The following is a 17,972-nucleotide window of genomic DNA, read 5'->3' as shown; positions in this document are numbered from 1 at the left end:
GTTGCATTCTTTGCATATCTGTCATGAATAAATAAAGTCACACCGGCGTGACGCTTGGCCAAAGCTGAACCAGCCGTTACAACCCCGAGACGTCATTAAACTTGAATGGCACAAATTTCAGGCTGAACTGGTTTCAGGCATCTAAAAATAAGATTAGGACTTTGAATCTTTGTAGCGTCTGCCTTCATTTTGTCACCAACAAATCCATCCAAATGTTAGCCGGCTAGTCTCAAAGAACCCACAGTTACTTCAGAATACTGCAGCCAGACAGAAAACAAGCTCATTTGTCTGCATACAAAGAAATTCTGACTTTGACAAAGCAGTTTTTTGCTTGTCAGCGTTGATCAAACAGCTTAATTATTCGGGAAAATCACCTGCCTGGTGAGAAGATCTATTTCTAAGCACTTATTGCTTTGATTTAAGTTGTTTCATCTTATATTTTTTGCAGTGTTCCCACATAGTTTCAGATTAAAAGTCTGTTCACGACTTTGTATCAAGCCATAATGCGGATAAGAGCGATTATTTCCACTTAATCCTCAGATTCTTTTCTTCATTAATCACTGAATTTTTGAGTCTAAGAAATATCTCAGACTTAAATTTGCTTGTTTTGTCCAGCTAACAGTCTAAAACCTTCAAGTCACAACAATAAAAGCAGCAGATCCGCTGCAGCCAGTGACTGTGATTTTCACTGCACCTGAAGGATTCATCGATCATCATTTCTAATTGCAGATTAATCTTCCATCGATCCTCTAATCGATCGATCGTTTAATTGCTTCAGCTCAGACGTGGACGCAGGAAGCAGTGTGATAAACAGCATAGTGACAACTGCATTCCCGGCTCGCACCAGCCGGCGCGGCACACACAGCTGCAGCAACCCGAGAGGGCTGATAATGAATCCAGTGGGCGCTGACGGCCGGAGCTGCAGGCATGAACGTTCGCTTCAACAGACACTTTTATTGATTCTAATCCTGTAGTCCTCCCTGCAGTGCTATCAGTGACATTCCTCTGTGCATGCATGTACTACACTGTACTGCATGCACGACTGTAGGGAAGCTGCAGTAAGCTTTCTTTTCTCATTTTTTCTTTAATATGGAGCAGAACGTAAGGGTTTTCCTTTCAGCAGAGGAACCAAACAGGAGTTTAATCACTCACACAGGCCTGGAGATACAGCGGCACTGCTGTAAAGTGTTTACCTGCCATGACTTTGTTTTATCTGATGTGTATAAACGTCTCTCCAGGTGGATGTTAGAGCGTCAGGCTGTGCATTTGTATTTTAAATGCAGCCAAAACCTGAGTCTTTTTCCAGTTCAAACATCAGCTGTGCCAAAGATAAAAAGTGGCACAAACCTATATCTCCAGGCATGTGATGATGAAGGCTGTGACGAGCTGTGGTCTGGTTTTGTGTGATTGTTGCGCGATGTGCAGCTATTGGTGTCAAGTTTGTGAAATGCTCGGCTGGACTTCAGCGCTCTCTGGCCAGCGTGATGCTTTGAACTGGAATCCTGATAATGCTCTGAGCTATGGGCAGCCAAGCCTGGTGCCACATTTAACTTAAAAGGTTTGGCATCGTGCCTTCCAGCCCCTCTGAGGGCTTGAAAACCTCCACAGCACACTGCATCTCACTGCGTACTGCTGCCTTAAAACGGTGCAGACATCATCCACAGGAAGTCTTTTATTTTTGATAAGAAACATTAAATGATGCTCTGTTTGCTCGCCTGAGAATCATCATGTTTTTATGGTTTCTTCAGTATCGCAGTAATACACTGATAGCTGTTTGTATGTTGGTGATTACATTGCAAACGTCAAATTCTGAATACTTGCAACGGTGCTAATTTGCCAAAATGTGATCAAAACTTTGGCAAAAACAGCCCACAGCTGACTTAACAATATGCTTCCTGTTTAGTTGCCCCAAACCCTCAAACTTTGGGAACTGTAGTTTAAAGCACAATTATTGAAGACCAATAATAGGACTGATGAGGCTGTTGGTATTAACAGTGACAGCAGCTGTTGGTTTAAGTAAATTAAAGGAAAAAATGATCCAAAACGGGTTGTTTTAAGATTATATTCAAGGGCAGATCCCATTTTTCCTCATTAGTAAGTTAGCTAAGAGAGTTAGCAGGTTATGTTAATGCTCATTTTACCAAATAAACATATATAGTATATACAGTATACTGTATGAGGGGGAGAGAAAGCACTGCACTGCAGTATTTTATAGAAATTGTGATAATATACTGAATAATATTCAGTGCGTTTGCACATTGTGTGTGCAGTGCTATGCTGTGATTTGTCTCAGTTCAGCAAGGTCAGACAAGAAGGATGTCGTGATACCGCCTGAATGAAGTAACACGGTTCAAAAATGTTGCTGAAATGCAGTAGTAATGAAGTATATGTCTGTATAAGTACATGTGGGCGCCTGACGTCCGGTGAGCCCCCGGTCTCTGCCCCATGCTGGTGCTGACACCAGAAACGCTCCCGTGTTTGTGTTCATGATGATGAACTCAGATAAGATCCTTTCACTGATGGGAAATGAGCTCAGCGATCGGCTTCAGCCGGCAGTCTGTCTACAATAACAGAGATCATGGCGCAGTGAGCGTGACGAGACTTTCTGCAGCACAAGACAGCCCTTTAAATTACAGACCGACATGTCGTGTTGCGATGGTTTTAAACTGCACCTGAAGCCTGGATCAGTGGAAACGACAGCTGAATTCATTACAAGTAAAACACGCCCTTAAACAGTTTAATACACTCAGGGGTTTTGCTGCTGCAGCTTTACTTGGTCTGGTCTGGCAAACAATGCTGGCGCTAGTGTTAGCAAACTGTAGATTTATGTGTAGCTAACTTTGATTAATGACTTTAAGAAAGTAGAAGATAACATTTGCATAACTTGTTTTTCTGACTTCAATCAACAACAACAACAAACAAGTTCTATAATGTTATTTTCTTCACTGATATAAATTTACATCATTTATGGGTTAGAAGAAGGTAGACGCCTCGTATGTTGCCTGAGAGGCAAAATCCAGGGCTGAAAGTCACAATCGAGCACTACAGCTTCTCACATCAGCAGGACAGTAAGAGGACATGGTCTGGTTGTCTTTTCATGAATGAATCAAGCTGAAACAGTGCTGTTTCACTATCTGCTCACTGTAGAATTATTATGTGATTGTAAACAATGACCTCAGAGCAGACATTAGCATCGACATCCAACATAAATTCTGCTCTCACCAGTGGCAGCGATAGTTGACGTTTGTCAGTTACCTTTTCATGCGTTTCTTGAAGTAATGCACGCTCAGTATCCTGCATCAAATATGAGTTTTGTGTCAAAAAGGGTTTGTAAGTGAACCAAATAGTAAATCTAAGAGAAAACCGCCTCTGACATTGCACCAGCAGCCTGGCAGTAACTCTGTGATGCCTTTTTTGCGCGTAAATGAGAGAACATTGTAGGTTAATGGGCACATGAGCGAAGGCTAATTGGAGAGTGCTTATCCTGAGCACTGTGTGGGTATCTGCTAGTGAACATGGGTGTGGCAGTGTGTGGCGCTGCACTGAAATCATGAAATTGGAGACGCACACTCGGAGAGTATCTGCCTGTCTGCCTTCCCCATATTTTACAACCCTTCACCTCGCCTCCACACGCTCTGTCGCTCTGCTTCAACACCCGACGCCACCGCTCGCTCTTTCCTCACAAACCCCCTGCTAGTCCTCGCACACACACACGTAAACACACTGCATGTTTATCTCCCTCCTCCTCCTCAGCTTGATAATGGCACATGTCTTCAGTTGGGCTCACTGCAATTTGCTGTGCTTTCGTTGCTGCTGCTCCCCTGAGAAAAACGGCTGTTAGTCATGGAGGGTGGTGCATGCAGTAGGTGCTTTGGGATTGTCTGTGTTTGTTTGGACCAATCATGCTGCCTTACAGAGAAAACGCACTACAGCACTTATAAACAATGATTCTGGATGCAGACGGCCCCCGGTGGTGGTCAGGAGTCAGTCCAGTGTGCCTTCAAAACAAAGACAAACTGTTTTCCTTCATGTTTTTGTGTCCGTAGGCTGGACGTTGTCATCTTCTGAAATAGCTGTAATTTGCATCGTCCTTGTTGCCTTTAATTTGGATATTTCAGGTTGATTTTCTTACTAAAACCTCTTGAACGTTCTTTCTCTCACTGTCTAATCACTGCAGTTCAGTTGAGAGAAGAGAGGAGGTAATAGAATTTTAAGATTTTAAATTTTTGATTTTGAATAAAATACCAAAAACCTTCATCTTAACCAGCATAATTTTAGTTTGTTTGCCCTGCGCTTCGCCTCTCAGGCTACACCCAGGCTGCCTTCATTACTGGAGGTAATAACGTCCTAAACATGATTTTAAATACTTTTAATGCATTAACAGGACTGCCAAAGTTTACAGAGCATTACTACCACTATTATGGAAAGATAATAACCAATGCCTTAATTTCTCATGCACTTTATAGCTTCGTCTATATATTCTGATGCATTTCGACGTGCAGCTTAATGCAAAGATTTCATTGAAGAACAGATGTTGGCGTCAAGCAAACCTTCTTATCCATCAGATATAGTAAATCCTTTGGTCGTAGGCTTGAGTTTGGCAGGCTGGTTATTCTTGGCTCTGTGTTGTGCTGTTTAACTCAGCCGGCATGTTGAAGGCAGTATATTCTCACTTTCTTTCACCCGTCAAGTGTTTTCTTATTTGGCTCTGGTTCAGCTTCATAACACACAAGCCTGGAAGGATTTATTCAACTTATCTCTCACAGCAGGGATCCATGGGATGCTATGACACATAAAGCTTCTCACTAATGCTGCAATATTTTGATTATTTTCCCAAATAATCAATTTCCTGGAATAAGCTCTGAGTTATTAAAAATATGTAATTGCTTTGCACACAGAGACGGTAAAGGCTTTGCTATTTTGGAATCCGTTTTGTGTCTTTTTAATGAGATTTGTGTGACATTTGTCTTATTTTCCCTGGTTTTCATGTACCTGCAGTAACCTTTATCCTGAGCTTGCTGCGATACAGTGAAGTTAACATGACCTGCTCCTCTGTCTCTGTCCTCCTGCAGACGGATGTAAATGCCTGTTACCTGCGATCAGCTCGGGCCGGGAACCTAGAGAAAGCTTTGGACTACCTGAAGAATGGAGTCGACATTAATATTTGCAATCAGGTGAGCTCTCTGAAATCGGCTGAAATATATTTATTCATGTGGTGAAGCAGGAGATGAGACAGTAAGGAGCGAAAAAAGATTCTCAACATTTATTGGACATGCTCTCCAGAGGATGAATGCACACACTGCACTAAAGGTGTATGAAAATAATCCCCAACAAACATGTTAATTACTCCAGTTTGCAGAGTATTGACTAATATATTGTTGGTTTTGGTCTTTTCATGGGTTTTGTAGACATCTTTACTGTTTGTTTTGGGTGTTTTATGTTCATAAAGTTTTGATTAAATATCTGATAACGTTCAGTGTTAGTAGACAGATATTTAAATGAGGGGTTCAATATGTAAAGAGTGTTTAATCTTTTGCCGTGCCTTGATTTTAAAAGCTCTCTCTCTTTTTTCTCTCACTCCAGAATGGTCTGAATGCTCTCCATCTGGCCTCGAAGGAGGGCCATGTGGAAGTGGTGGCTGAGCTCATCAAGCATGGTGCCAATGTGGACGCAGCTACGAAGGTGTGTGCCACCCAGGAGTCACGCACACACACACACACTCCTGCATGCTCACAGTGTATGCATGAATTCACACACACTTACTGTGTTCTGCTTTGTCAGCTCCTTCCCAAAGTCACATTGCTTAAGCAGCACTAAAGGAGAGGAATGGCTGTTTGTTAGCAGAGAGCTTGAGAGAACCGATTTAGTGAAAATAAATAATCTGTCTTCTCGGGTGCATGACAGTGTTTCCCCAATGAATGTTTCTTGGCTGGAGGTGTATTTCAGTTATGTGACGTGAAACTCTGCTGGTTAAGAGATAACGAGGACGGAACTACTTATCTTTAGTGTTTTTAAAGGGAGACTCACATATCACTAAATTAAAACAGGTTGCACCACACAAGCTAATTCTTACAGAGGTTTGTTTTTGCTAAATGTTAACACTAATTAACTGCCAGATGTAACAGTTGTGTAGCTAACTGAACTAGCTAAGTGAAAAGGCTAACGTTAGCTAGTATCTGATCTAAACAAAGCAGGTAATATGAAATATGGTCAAATTATTTTTACCTGATACTTGATCAAAATGCTGTTTCCTAACAAATTCACCATATCAACTTTATAAGGATGAAGATAATATGATCGAATATGAGGAAATATCAGTCAGTAGGCTAAAGGATTAACTGAACTAGCTAACTGACAAAGCTAATGTTTGCTAATATCTGGCTGCAGGTAATATGGTTGAAATATTTGACCTGACCTTTGATCAAAATGCTGTTTAATAGTAAAATTAACTTGCAATCTTACAAAATTAACTCTGTCTACAAATGTTACAAAATGTTATGCTAACAGTATCAGGCTAAATGACCGTCAGTGAACATAGCATTAAGCATTCAGCATCTAAGTATTTTCCACAGCTGTGGAGTCAGAGAGACCAAAAACAGCTAAAAAAATCAACCATACAGGATTAGCTAACTGAACTAGCTAACTGGCAAAGCTATTGTTAGCTTACATCTGAAAGCAGGTGATATAAAATATGGTTGATTTGAGGTGATATTTGATCAAAATGCTGTTTAATAGTGAAGTGGAAGTATTTAAAATTCCATCTTACAAAATGAGCACAATGTTATGCTAACAATAGTAGGCTAGTGAACATAGCATTTAGCTTTAGCAGCTAAAGAGCCAGATAACGTTATTTCCCTGTTTCCTGATGTTGTTAGCTGTTTAAGTTACACTGAAAGATTTTGAAGTACATCTTTCAAACTTTACAACTTGTTTCTGCTGCCAGAAATTCAGTGAATGTAGGTTTGAGTGCAGGTGAACACAGCGACCGTTAGGGAAGCAGAGTTTGAGGCCCAGTTTTTGAGGGGAGGTGTATACTGTATGTGGTTTCCAGTGGCAGCAGGAATGACAACATGGCAACAGCTGCTGCTGCTTAGCTGCTGTAGCTGACACGCATGCAACAGCTGCATCCATGCATGAGTTCAGTGTATGCAACCCACTCTCAGATTAGTCTTTCAGAGCATCAGCATGCACCTGTCTCCTTCGTCTCACGCAGTATCTTTGCCTCGCGTCTCGCCTGCTGCACACACACTGAAAAAATGTTCCCTTTTCCTCAAAACAGAAAGGAAACACAGCCCTGCACATAGCTTCGCTCGCTGGCCAGACAGAGGTGGTGAAGGAGCTCGTCACCCACAATGCCAACGTCAATGCACAGTCTCAGGTAAAACACAGACACATACACATGCACACACACTTAAAGCTCTCCAATAGGGAAATCATCTTTGTTGGAAATCCATGTTTGAGTGTGTGCATTCATGCAGATGAATGCATATACAACTATTCTACACACTCTGTCCGTCTGTGTGTGTGTCTGTGTGTGTCTGTGTGTGTGTGTGTGTGTGTGTGTGTGTGTGTGCCCTGACGATTGATTGTGGGCCAGGAAGCACTACTGCAGAGCTGCTGACACAGCACACACACACACACACACACACACACACACACACACACACACTGCTGCTCTGGTCACCATAATAATATCAATGTCATATCATTGGTTGGAGCTGCAGAGAGGAAGAAAATGAAGTTTCTATTGATGAGCTGTAGCTTTTGGTGCTGTACTGAATCTTTGGTTGGTTTTATGTTATTTTCAGGAAAAGCAGGGATGGCTTATGTAAAATTATTAAACTATACAATTCAATGGATATTTTAGCTTTCTAACATAGCCATGCTAGCCGTCTTCCCTTTCCTCCAGTCTTAATGCTAAGCTAAGCTAACCATCATCTGGCGGGTGGTTTCGATCTCCTCATCTAACTTTCAACCAGAAAGGGAAAAACTTTATTTCCCAAAGTGTGAAACTGTTCCTTTAATATTACAACCAGCCACCTTATTAAATTCTGCAATGCAGTTTCAGATTGTGTTTAGTTCAGTGTTGTGTAAAAGCTCAGAGGTTTTTTTTTTTCTGCTGTGTCCTTGGCCATAGCTGCTTTTTCTCTGTGAAGTTTAAATGTTACATGAGAGAGTGAAGCTTTTGGTGCATTGACACCAGAATAAATACAAAGCAGAGAGGAAGAGGAGGAGGAGGAGGAGGAGGAGGAGCTTTTTTGCATGCTGAAGAGATTTTTGGATCCTTGTGTTGCTATGGAGATGTGTTTTTTTGGCCTTGTTCTAGTGTCGCACCTCTCTCTCTCTCTCTCTCTCTCTCTCTCTCTCTCTCTCTCACACACACACACACACACACACACACACACACACACACACACACACACACACACACACACACACACACAGAGTCCTCTTCAGCTCGAGCTCCAGATCAGCTCTTATCTTTGCTGTTATCAGGTGTGTGCTATGTGCTGAGGTGACAGTATGCACTCCATGATATGTCTGCTGCAGCGGTGCGTTCATGTGCAGGTGTAAAGGTCAGAAAACACTTGCTTTGACGTAAGAGGAGGTGATACAGCATATCATGATATTCTTCATATTCAGCTAAGAAATAAATAAATATCTGACAACTCGAGGTCACATTCACATTCATGCAATCGTGTTAATCCAATATTGCCATAAAGCCTTCTTATTGATTTTCCACGGTGCTTTCAGTGACCCAAAGCAAGCAGGGAAATCAGTGGGACTGATCATCACAACCCTTAATTTAATGTTTACATGCAGAAACATTCTTTTTAACAGTATTTTGTTCTTTTCTTTTTGTTTTTTAATTTAACAACATCCAGTAGCTTGTGAAGCAAAATTGTTAACACTTTATTTTACTATCAGGTGCCATATTTTACTAATTGTTATTTACTATGTGTACTGTGTCAGAATTGTCCTTATTTTCCCCTTAAATAATACAATTTACTTGAAAATTGTTGGGGAATATTTTGGTCCTGGAAATAAAATCTGTTTCATCTTTCATTTCTTTTCTTTCTCTTTTTGACATTTAAATTTCTTCATTTCTTGTAATTTTCTTGTAATAATTTTAAAATGAAAATAGAAATGCATATAAAGTACAAACATACAGCATGTAAAGGCAGAAAAAAATGTTTATTTAAGGAAGCGCAAACTAATTAAAGACCATAGCTTGTAATTATAACTTCTGATTTAATTATGATGTATCTCAAAATTTAGAAAAAAAAAGTCTCATAAATATGACAAAACTATATTATAACTGTGAAATTGTTTCCTTGTAATCTTGTCTGTTTTTTCTTTTAGGTGAATGCAATGCACTTACAGATATTTTGACTTTCACAGAAGATGTGCTGGTTCCATCTGAAGCATAGAGGAGTGTTTTAATGGTCCGTTAACGACAGACGACAGCTCAGGTCTGATTCTGTGTTTTCTTTTCCAGAATGGCTTCACTCCACTGTACATGGCGGCGCAGGAGAACCACATGGACGTCGTGCAGTTCTTGTTGGACAACGGCTCCAGTCAGAGCATCGCCACTGAGGTGAGCAACAAGCGCAAACACACAATGTACAGTCCACATGCACTTAACGCCTGCTTGCACACACACTCATGAGCCCATAATGGTTAGTGATAGCAGCCCTTCATCCCAGCCCTTGTTTATAGTCACACTGCAGCATCACGACCGACAGACTCTGGGCTGCAAAAGCTTCACAGGTGCCTGCTACCGTTAAGGAGACAAAGGCTGCATATGAAGCCATTGTTTGTTATGATGTAAGAGGTAAAAAACAATCACATTTTTATAGATGAGCCTGTTGATTAAATGTGGAAGAAAGTGAAGCAGGTAGAGAGTTAGCAGGCGACAGCAGAACGACTGCATTCGTTCAGAGTGACCTTGACTGCGTTCAGCTGCCTACAGAGGGAGGAACGAGTGACGTTGCTGAAGTCTGAGGCGTGTGACTGTGCTGTGAGTGTGTCAGGACGAGCCTTCATCTGCTGTAGTACCGGCAGACGGCCAGCTGCCGCTCAAGTGTGACAAACGCACCCTCATTTTGGCCAAACCTCTCGTCTGAAGCACATTCACGAGGCCTCGGCTCGCTCTGTCGAAACAGTTGTAAACATGTACTCTTACACCGCCGCGGCTACAATGAACAGTTTCTCTTCCATTCAGGTCGATTTTCACGTTGTTCTGGGCTCTCCAGTGTGCTGATAAGTAAGAGATCATGAAGAAAGAAGTCACAGGGTCGATCCAAGAGTCCAACAGCTGCTGTACAACTTATTATTATTATAGTATCAACACAGTATTTGTATAGGACTGATATGCAGCAGTACTATTTCCAGTACTTTGCAGAATCAGTGACATCTTTTAAATCACTTTTCACTCACATTTTCATTTCCTCAAACAGCTGGATTAATACACATTGGTTGCTGTAGTATTATCCTTATCTTTAAGGTATTTAGCTGTAGTTTGGTTGTACTCTGGGACGTGTTTTTAATTGCTTTGATGTGGCTGCAGAACGTGGATGACGTCTGTGTTTACAGAGCTGCTTCTTCCTCCTCCTCAGTTCTCCTCCTTCTCTTCTTCGTTCCTCCTTTTGTCTGCCTCCTTCCCCTCGTTTCTCCCACCACATCCTCCTCCTCCAGTTGGAGACAGGGTGAATTATTCATGCAGGGAAATATATATCCATGTTTAAAGCAGCTCCGGCTGTTTAATAATTCACGTTTAACCATTTCAGCATAGCATGAGGCGGAAGGCATCAGGTCATCCTTTGTTTTTTTAATCTTTTGTCTGCATTTGATCTTTTTTATTGCATGTATTTTAGAGTATTAGCTTGCATGTATGTTGACATTCAGTGTGTGTAGAAACGCTCTGCGGTCGTATCCATCTCAGTGTTTTCTTCATGATTTGAAGCTAGTCTGCAGCTGGACTGCAGCCCTGTCTGTCAGATTTATTTGTGATGGATTTGCGGTTTTTAATTCCAGAAGTTAAATGAAAATAAGCTGTCATGTCATTGGCACGCAGCACCACTTTCCACAGTTTGGACTTGTGTGATTTGATTTAATGTTTTTAAGTTTTTATCTTGTGTTGTTTCAGTGAGACAAAATTATGCTGTGTCATTGCAAGTAAGTCTTGAAGATAGAGATCAAAACCCCTCCTTTAGTCCCTCTTTGTTTGCCGATGTCTCTTGAAGTATTTTTAGGACATTAAAGTGACTTTGTGTCTTTTCCTGAATCCATAATGGAGCAGATCAAACAGGAGGGTAGCGCTCAGGGATGGCTTATGACTTTTGAAATTCTTAAAAAGGCCATATTTATGCATGGCTGTGTGGCTGTGGGTGTGTGCATGTGTGTGTGTGTGTGTGTGTCTTGTAGAGATGCTTGTGGATCTGATTATGAATGTGCGTTAGCGTGTGTGTGTGTGTGTGTGTGTTTGCTTGTTTGTTTCTCGCCTGTGCAGTTTTGTGTGTGTGTGTGAGCTCTGCAGGATCTCTGAGGGGAGGCTCTGCTTTGATGTGTGGGTGTAGTGATGCTGAGTCGGTTTTATCCAGACAGTCGGCGTCCTGTGTAAACACACGCCTGCGCACACACACAAACATCGTCTTTGTGTTGTTTTACTTGGGAGAAATCTTTGCTTTTCTTAGCCGATTCATGGGTACTGCTTATCGTAGCCTCTGCTGCCCTCATTTATTATAGTGTTGTGTGAATGCATATGGATGGATGTGTGTGTCTCAGCTTCTTGGTTTGTGTCCATTAGCAGCTAAATTTCTTTTCGATTTGTCCTCGAGAGCCACTGAACCTCTGCTCAAGCACTTAAAACATCTTTAGAGCATTAGCTAAAATGCCTAAATTGGCAAATGGCTATCAGATTGTCCTGTGTTTGTTAAGCCGCTTTCAGACACGCATCCCTTTACATTAATCTGAAGGCCTGTGAGGATTTCTATCAGATTCAGATTAAGGTGCAACATGAACGTCTGACTTTCGATCTTTTCGGTCTTCATCTCTAATTAGCAAAGACCAACACTCAATATCTCCTGTCTTCATTCGACTGAATGAATGAATGAATGAATGAATGAATGAATGTCCAGATATAGATGTGAGCTGTGATCCTGTTAAATTGTCAGATTTTCAGTGTGTGTCAGACACACACAGTCAGACAGATAAACAGTGGGATGTGTTCTCTGTTCGACTCCATTCTGCTTTAGTCAACAGTAGTTTTACTTCTGGTCATACTACTGTTAGTCTGGACTGAAACTAAGTTGAATGACTACGAAGTACGAGTATGAAGGGAACATGAACAAAAAAGCGTTTGCTGACTTTGTTCTGCTTTCACTGTTTCATACAATCACAATTTATTGGGCTTATAAGAAAGAAAAACATTGTCTCTGCAGAACTTAAGGTTTGCTGTGAATGCAGGGGAAGTTTACTTGTTCAGCTGTTGTTGAGTTTAAGCTAGCAGCTAGCATTCGTTGGGCACATGATCGTTTTGTATTTGAACCATCTCGCTGCCACCTCCTGGTCTTACCTGTTTCTGCTTGTCCACAGGACGGTTTTACTCCTCTGGCGGTGGCGTTGCAGCAGGGCCACGACCAGGTGGTTTCCCTCCTACTGGAAAACGACACCAAGGGGAAAGTTCGCCTGCCTGCGCTGCACATCGCCGCACGGAAAGACGACACTAAGGCTGCCGCGCTCCTCCTGCAGAATGACCACAACGCTGACGTGGAGTCCAAGGTACGCTCTCCGTATGATAGGCAGGACTACGACGTGACCTACTGTCAGAGAGGAAGTGATTTCCTTTATTTTAAGATGCTATCCAGCTTATCCCGAGCCTCATGATACCCTGCATGAGTTACGGGCACGACTTCTAATTGTATCTCTCATTTCTGAACCGGCGTCTGCGAGTTAGAGGTGTGTTACAGGTAGAGGAAAGGAAATATACCTGTAGCTTGGGGTGTCACGATTTCTCCAATTTACAGTCAAAATTGTGACACCCCAAGCTACAGGTGTATTTCGTTTCCTAAGGGCTTCGAGAAGGATAGCATTAAGTTAACTTAGCTTCTGTAGGAATCCAGATGAGGGGAAAGAGGACCTGATCAAATTATTAATACACATGTCTGAGTCAGCTTCAATTAAAACTGTACAGCAAACATCAGCTGTGAGTAAATTCAAGCTGATTTTTTCCTGAGTTTTTTTCTTTCAGGCTACAAACAGTTTACCGCCTGAATAAAAAACTGCTAACTCAGCTGCTTTTTCTGTTAAGAAAAATGTAATATATATTCAGTATTCTTCTAAAATATGGTAGAATTGGACATGATTTAAATATTAAGTATTAGAAATGGCAATAAAGGTCACACACACCTCTGAAACCCTCAACGTTTGCCCATAAACCTCTAAGAAAAAGGAAATGCACATGTAGCACAGCGCTAACTCCTGCACACTCCCTCGCAGACAGCGGTTCAGTGAATAAGGTGGGTATTCGTTTTTTGTGGTAAACTTGATAGCGCTCTTTCTTGGTCCCTTTTAAGTAATAGTTTAAGTTCTGGACTTGTTCTTGTGGCACAAAAATGCAACAAGAGTTTATATTTTGGTCAAAGCCTTTACGAGCATCACTCAGGTTAAGATCGGTTGAGCGTTTGTTACTTGAAACAATAGTGCGGATAGTATATTCACCACACAGTCTCTCTCAGTGTAGAGCTAACAGACTGCGAAGACAGCGTCAGTCCATCGTCCAGTTCTGTGTTCCTCTGTGTTTTGGTTGTTTTCATGATTTCCGGCCACATTCTCATGTACCCATCCTACAGCTTCGTGCAACCATGGTGTTGGTGTTGCTCCTGTAGTTGTTGTGGTGCACTAACCACCCCATTCTCTCCTCCTCCTCCTCCTCCTCCTCCTCCTCCTCCTCCTCCTCCTCCTCCTCCCCCCTCTGTTCGTTCCTTTTTCTGACCCTACCGCTTCCCCGTTTTCCCTTCTCCCTTCTAGATGATGGTGAATAGAACAACAGAGGTACATCTTCTCTTCTTCTTCTTCTTCTTCTTCTTCTTCTTCTTTTTCTTCTTCTTCTTCTCTCCTGTCATTGTTCACTCATGGTCACCATTGCAAAGCCAAAGCCTTCTGTCTGCTAGCATGAAAGCTAATGCTGGCATGAATGCTTTTGCTGCTGACAGCGCCTCACCCGTTTGCCTGTTTTTAACCTGCATTGCATTTCGACTTTTTCTTTGTGTGCATCCAGTGGCTTGCTGCTTTTGGGCAGAGGTTAAATACATTTCAGTAGATTTCAGTTACTTTATGCAAACCTCAAGCTTTTGAAACCATTTTTCTTTCATTATAGGCTGACTTAGATCTTTTTTGGTAGATATATGCTAGTGATGTAGTAGCAATGTACTGTAAAATATAAAAATATAAATGTAGTTTTGAGTTTGCATTAACTAGGAGGCAGGTACAAAAAGCCTGTCTCTAATAAAGGCCTGTTCCAAAATAAAGGCCTGGTTCTCTCTGCCGTTGAGGTATATAAAGGCCTATTTAACAGTTTACAGTATGCACATCATACTTAATCTTATCTGTGCTTTGCATTGAGATCGAGTGAAGCATTGAGTCAGTTGAGTTTTTTTTTTTATGTGTTTTTCTTGCAAAAAAGGCAGCAGAGACCACAGACATGCCGAGGGTTTAACACATGGTAAAAAATATTCTGTTTAATCTGTCAAAAGTCTTCAAATGTTTTTTTTGTCTTTGTTTACTATGAATGGTTTGGTACATATCTACATCATTTATCAAGGAACATCAAATTTGCCGTTACTGTTTAGCCAGCTAACATGAAGAACAGCCAAGATGATGCAAGCTGTATCACATTGCAGAGCAAAAACTCACTGCAGAACATCAAAGTTTGCATCCGCATTTGTTGTCGTTGGCTGTTACAGAATGTACAAGTGCCGGTTTTTACCCTTTTCCCCGTCACCTCCCTTTTTCCATCCACAGGAGCACCTTTCTGTTTTGTGATCCTACTTGAGTTCCAATAATATTTGTGATGTCGACTAACAAACAGGGTGCTTTTGTTCCTTGCACTGCTTGAGTGATTGCTTGTAACGTGCACATTGTCTTGAATATTTGCATTCAGTGTATGCTGTAAACTGCTAATGTCTAAATACGCTGAATTCGGTTGTGCATGTGACCATCTGTCTCTCATCCAGCTGTCAGTGAGAGGAAAGACTTGAGGGCTGAAGTGATAGTAGTGGCTTCACTTGACCTTTAGCATGCCAGTAGATTTTATTTTTGACATTGTGCTGACTGTCCTTTGAGATAATGCTAATTACTGCTGCTGTGCCCAGAAGGCAGTTTCATCAGCGTTCATTAGGACAGCTTTTAATTTTGCTCTTGATTACACGATCAATAGCAGGTTGGCCTTTCCTGTTTGCAGTGGGTGGCTGTGGGTAGTTGTTGACAGGTCATATCTGTCATGCGTGATTTTAACTGCAGTGTGAGTCACTAAAGCAGCAGACGTGCAGCAAGAGGCAGAAAGAAACGTGGCTGTACGTCCCAATGCTGGACTACAGTCACAGTGTGGAAATACTTTACCCAATGTTAATCAAGCAGAATTTCAGGCATTTAGAGAAGGATTAATGGAGTCGTTGAGGACTAAAATGCAGCAGCAGTGAGTGCCCTGATGCATGCACACCTGCATGTCTGGTTTTTGCATTTCCTGTCAGATGGAAGCCGAGCAGCGCAGAAACTTCAGCGGACACTCAGGATTTAAATTCCCCAGATTTGAGACCTTTGCATGGTTTTCATTTGACAGGACCCTAATGAGCTTATGTTTGCTTATATTGCAATTCCATCCACTCGGGGCATGAAGAATGTCAGGTTGCACTCGCCCAAACTGTTAGAAGAAAGAAAAGTAGAAACTGATTTTGCTATGAAAGGAAAATGCAGCGCTCGTTGTATTTTGACAAACTTTTGCAGCACGTTTGGCTTCTGCTCAGCCCTGGTCTGCTGTGCGCTGTTAGCCTGCTTTTGGCCCATCATGCTTTGCCCATGGCTCATCATGAGAGATGCAGGACTTCTTTTCCTCTCTTTGATTGATTCTCTCGTTTGTCTCTCCATCTCTTTCTCCCCCTCAGAGCGGTTTCACTCCTCTCCATATTGCGGCTCACTACGGCAACATCAACGTAGCAACACTCCTGCTGAACCGAGGGGCGGCTGTGGACTTCAAGGCAAGGGTAAGTACTTTTGCTTCAAAGATAGCAAACACGCACGCAGACCCTTTGAAGTGAGCGCTGCTGCAGGCGCACGCTCCGAGACCCTCGTATGAGAAGGTGGGACGATATGCGTGTGCTTGTGTGTGTGCAGAAATCTAATTCGGACGGCTGTAACTTTACAGCTGCGCTCGTCGCTCTGCTGGAGGAAACATGTGCATGTTGTTTGGGTTCTGTATGGTGAAGAAGGAACATATTAAGAGACGCAACACAGTGTTGGTTTTGTCTTTTCGTGGGATTTTTTGGTTACAATGCAGCCATATCCTTTAACATTTGCTCTACAACACTGTGCAAAGGATCTGTAGTCATACAGATGATATAAAGATAAAATAATTAGTAGACCGTGAGTCACTCTGTCAGTATGAGATACTGATGGCTTCTGGCAGTTTCTCAGGAAGGATCCAGGGAAAACCAAAACAGCTAAGTCAGAACAGTGTGCAGCTCAGGTTGCTGGAATGATTATATTCCTCTAGAGGGGGATATTTATCACTTTTCCTCCTGTGCTGTCAGATACAGCCCTTTTTCTCTAATTGAGTTGTGTTCTGCAGCTTCATCTCTATTTCAAATGCATTTGCTGATTGTGTAATTATAGCCAACTGTGTGCACGATGTCTTCAGTCTTCATTTATCAGATGACAATATGTGACCAGCAGACAGTTAGGATGGTCTGCATTGTGTTGTTGATGAAATGATGCTCCTCTTTCGCCCCAGAACGACATCACGCCGCTGCACGTAGCATCCAAACGTGGGAACAGCAACATGGTGCGACTGCTGCTGGAGAGAGGGGCCAAGATAGACGCACGGACCAAGGTAACACACACACACACACACACACACACACACACACACACACACACACACACACACACACACACATTATTTTGACCAAAAAATCAGTTAAAGGCATACTCCTTCGATTTAGTGCTGCACCTTTATAAAGTGAAAGAGATTAGTAAGGCCGTACTGAATGGCTTCTATTCAGGTTTTTTAATTAAGCTTCTGTCGTCATATTTTATGATGTCATCACCCTTAAAAAAAGTCCTCAAATTGAATAAAGTGATTCATCTGATTAATGAGTTAGTGAATATAATATAAGACTAAACACCAGCAAATATGGAGTGAAGCAGAATGTTTCATTACATAAAAACATATTATGAATTTTAGAAATGATTGCATCTTTTTCTTTTTAATAAATTGTTTTTTATATCACTCTGGAGTTGTTAGAAATTGGATCACACGAGTCAGAAACAATCCCACGCAGCCACCACTGGAATATAATTCCACAGATAGTCTAAAACTGCTAATATTAATGTAGCCTAATCTTCATTTGCAGCAGAACAGACATCATATACACGTCCAAAGAATGCTGCTAAAACCCCGGTGACATCAGCATGTCCCACATGTCTTAACTGTAAAATGCTTCATTTGAAATAAGGCCTAATTCTGAAAATCCAGTCAGAACATGCTGTTTACATGACTTATAAACTCAACCTGGAGACAGCCACTGTACCTGTGCTGTCCATCTGTCTTCACAGGACGGTCTGACTCCTCTCCACTGTGGAGCGAGGAGCGGCCACGAGCAGGTGGTGGAGATGCTGCTGGACAGAGGAGCTCCGATACTGTCCAAGACCAAGGTTCACCTCCGACCTTTGTCTTTTCTCTTCTCACGTCTCTT

At 41.9% G+C, this 17,972-nt stretch overlaps 1 protein-coding gene across 40 annotated transcripts in view; it reads left to right on the top strand.

The window, feature by feature from the left end:
- The window catches only part of LOC139349318 (ankyrin-3-like), a 130,121-nt gene that overhangs the window by 56,202 nt on the left and 55,947 nt on the right, over positions 1 to 17,972 (top strand). For 32 of the 40 annotated variants that reach the window (XM_070989985.1, XM_070990012.1, XM_070989982.1 and 29 more), the window contains exons 2-10: positions 5,073 to 5,174; positions 5,584 to 5,682; positions 7,280 to 7,378; positions 9,500 to 9,598; positions 12,598 to 12,783; positions 14,032 to 14,055; positions 16,164 to 16,262; positions 17,009 to 17,107; positions 17,833 to 17,931. In XM_070989985.1, coding sequence (XP_070846086.1) covers positions 5,073 to 5,174; positions 5,584 to 5,682; positions 7,280 to 7,378; positions 9,500 to 9,598; positions 12,598 to 12,783; positions 14,032 to 14,055; positions 16,164 to 16,262; positions 17,009 to 17,107; positions 17,833 to 17,931 — 906 coding nt within the window. The remainder of the gene's footprint in view (positions 1 to 5,072; positions 5,175 to 5,583; positions 5,683 to 7,279; positions 7,379 to 9,499; positions 9,599 to 12,597; positions 12,784 to 14,031; positions 14,056 to 16,163; positions 16,263 to 17,008; positions 17,108 to 17,832; positions 17,932 to 17,972) is intronic. The other 8 variants (XM_070989984.1, XM_070989976.1, XM_070989998.1 and 5 more) reach the window with 1 other exon arrangement.

The sequence above is a fragment of the Chaetodon trifascialis genome, chromosome 21, assembly GCF_039877785.1.
Source record: "Chaetodon trifascialis isolate fChaTrf1 chromosome 21, fChaTrf1.hap1, whole genome shotgun sequence".
NCBI lineage: Eukaryota > Metazoa > Chordata > Actinopteri > Chaetodontiformes > Chaetodontidae > Chaetodon > Chaetodon trifascialis.
Note: the sequence above shows the minus strand (reverse complement) of the source record. Positions and strands in the feature narration are given on the sequence as shown.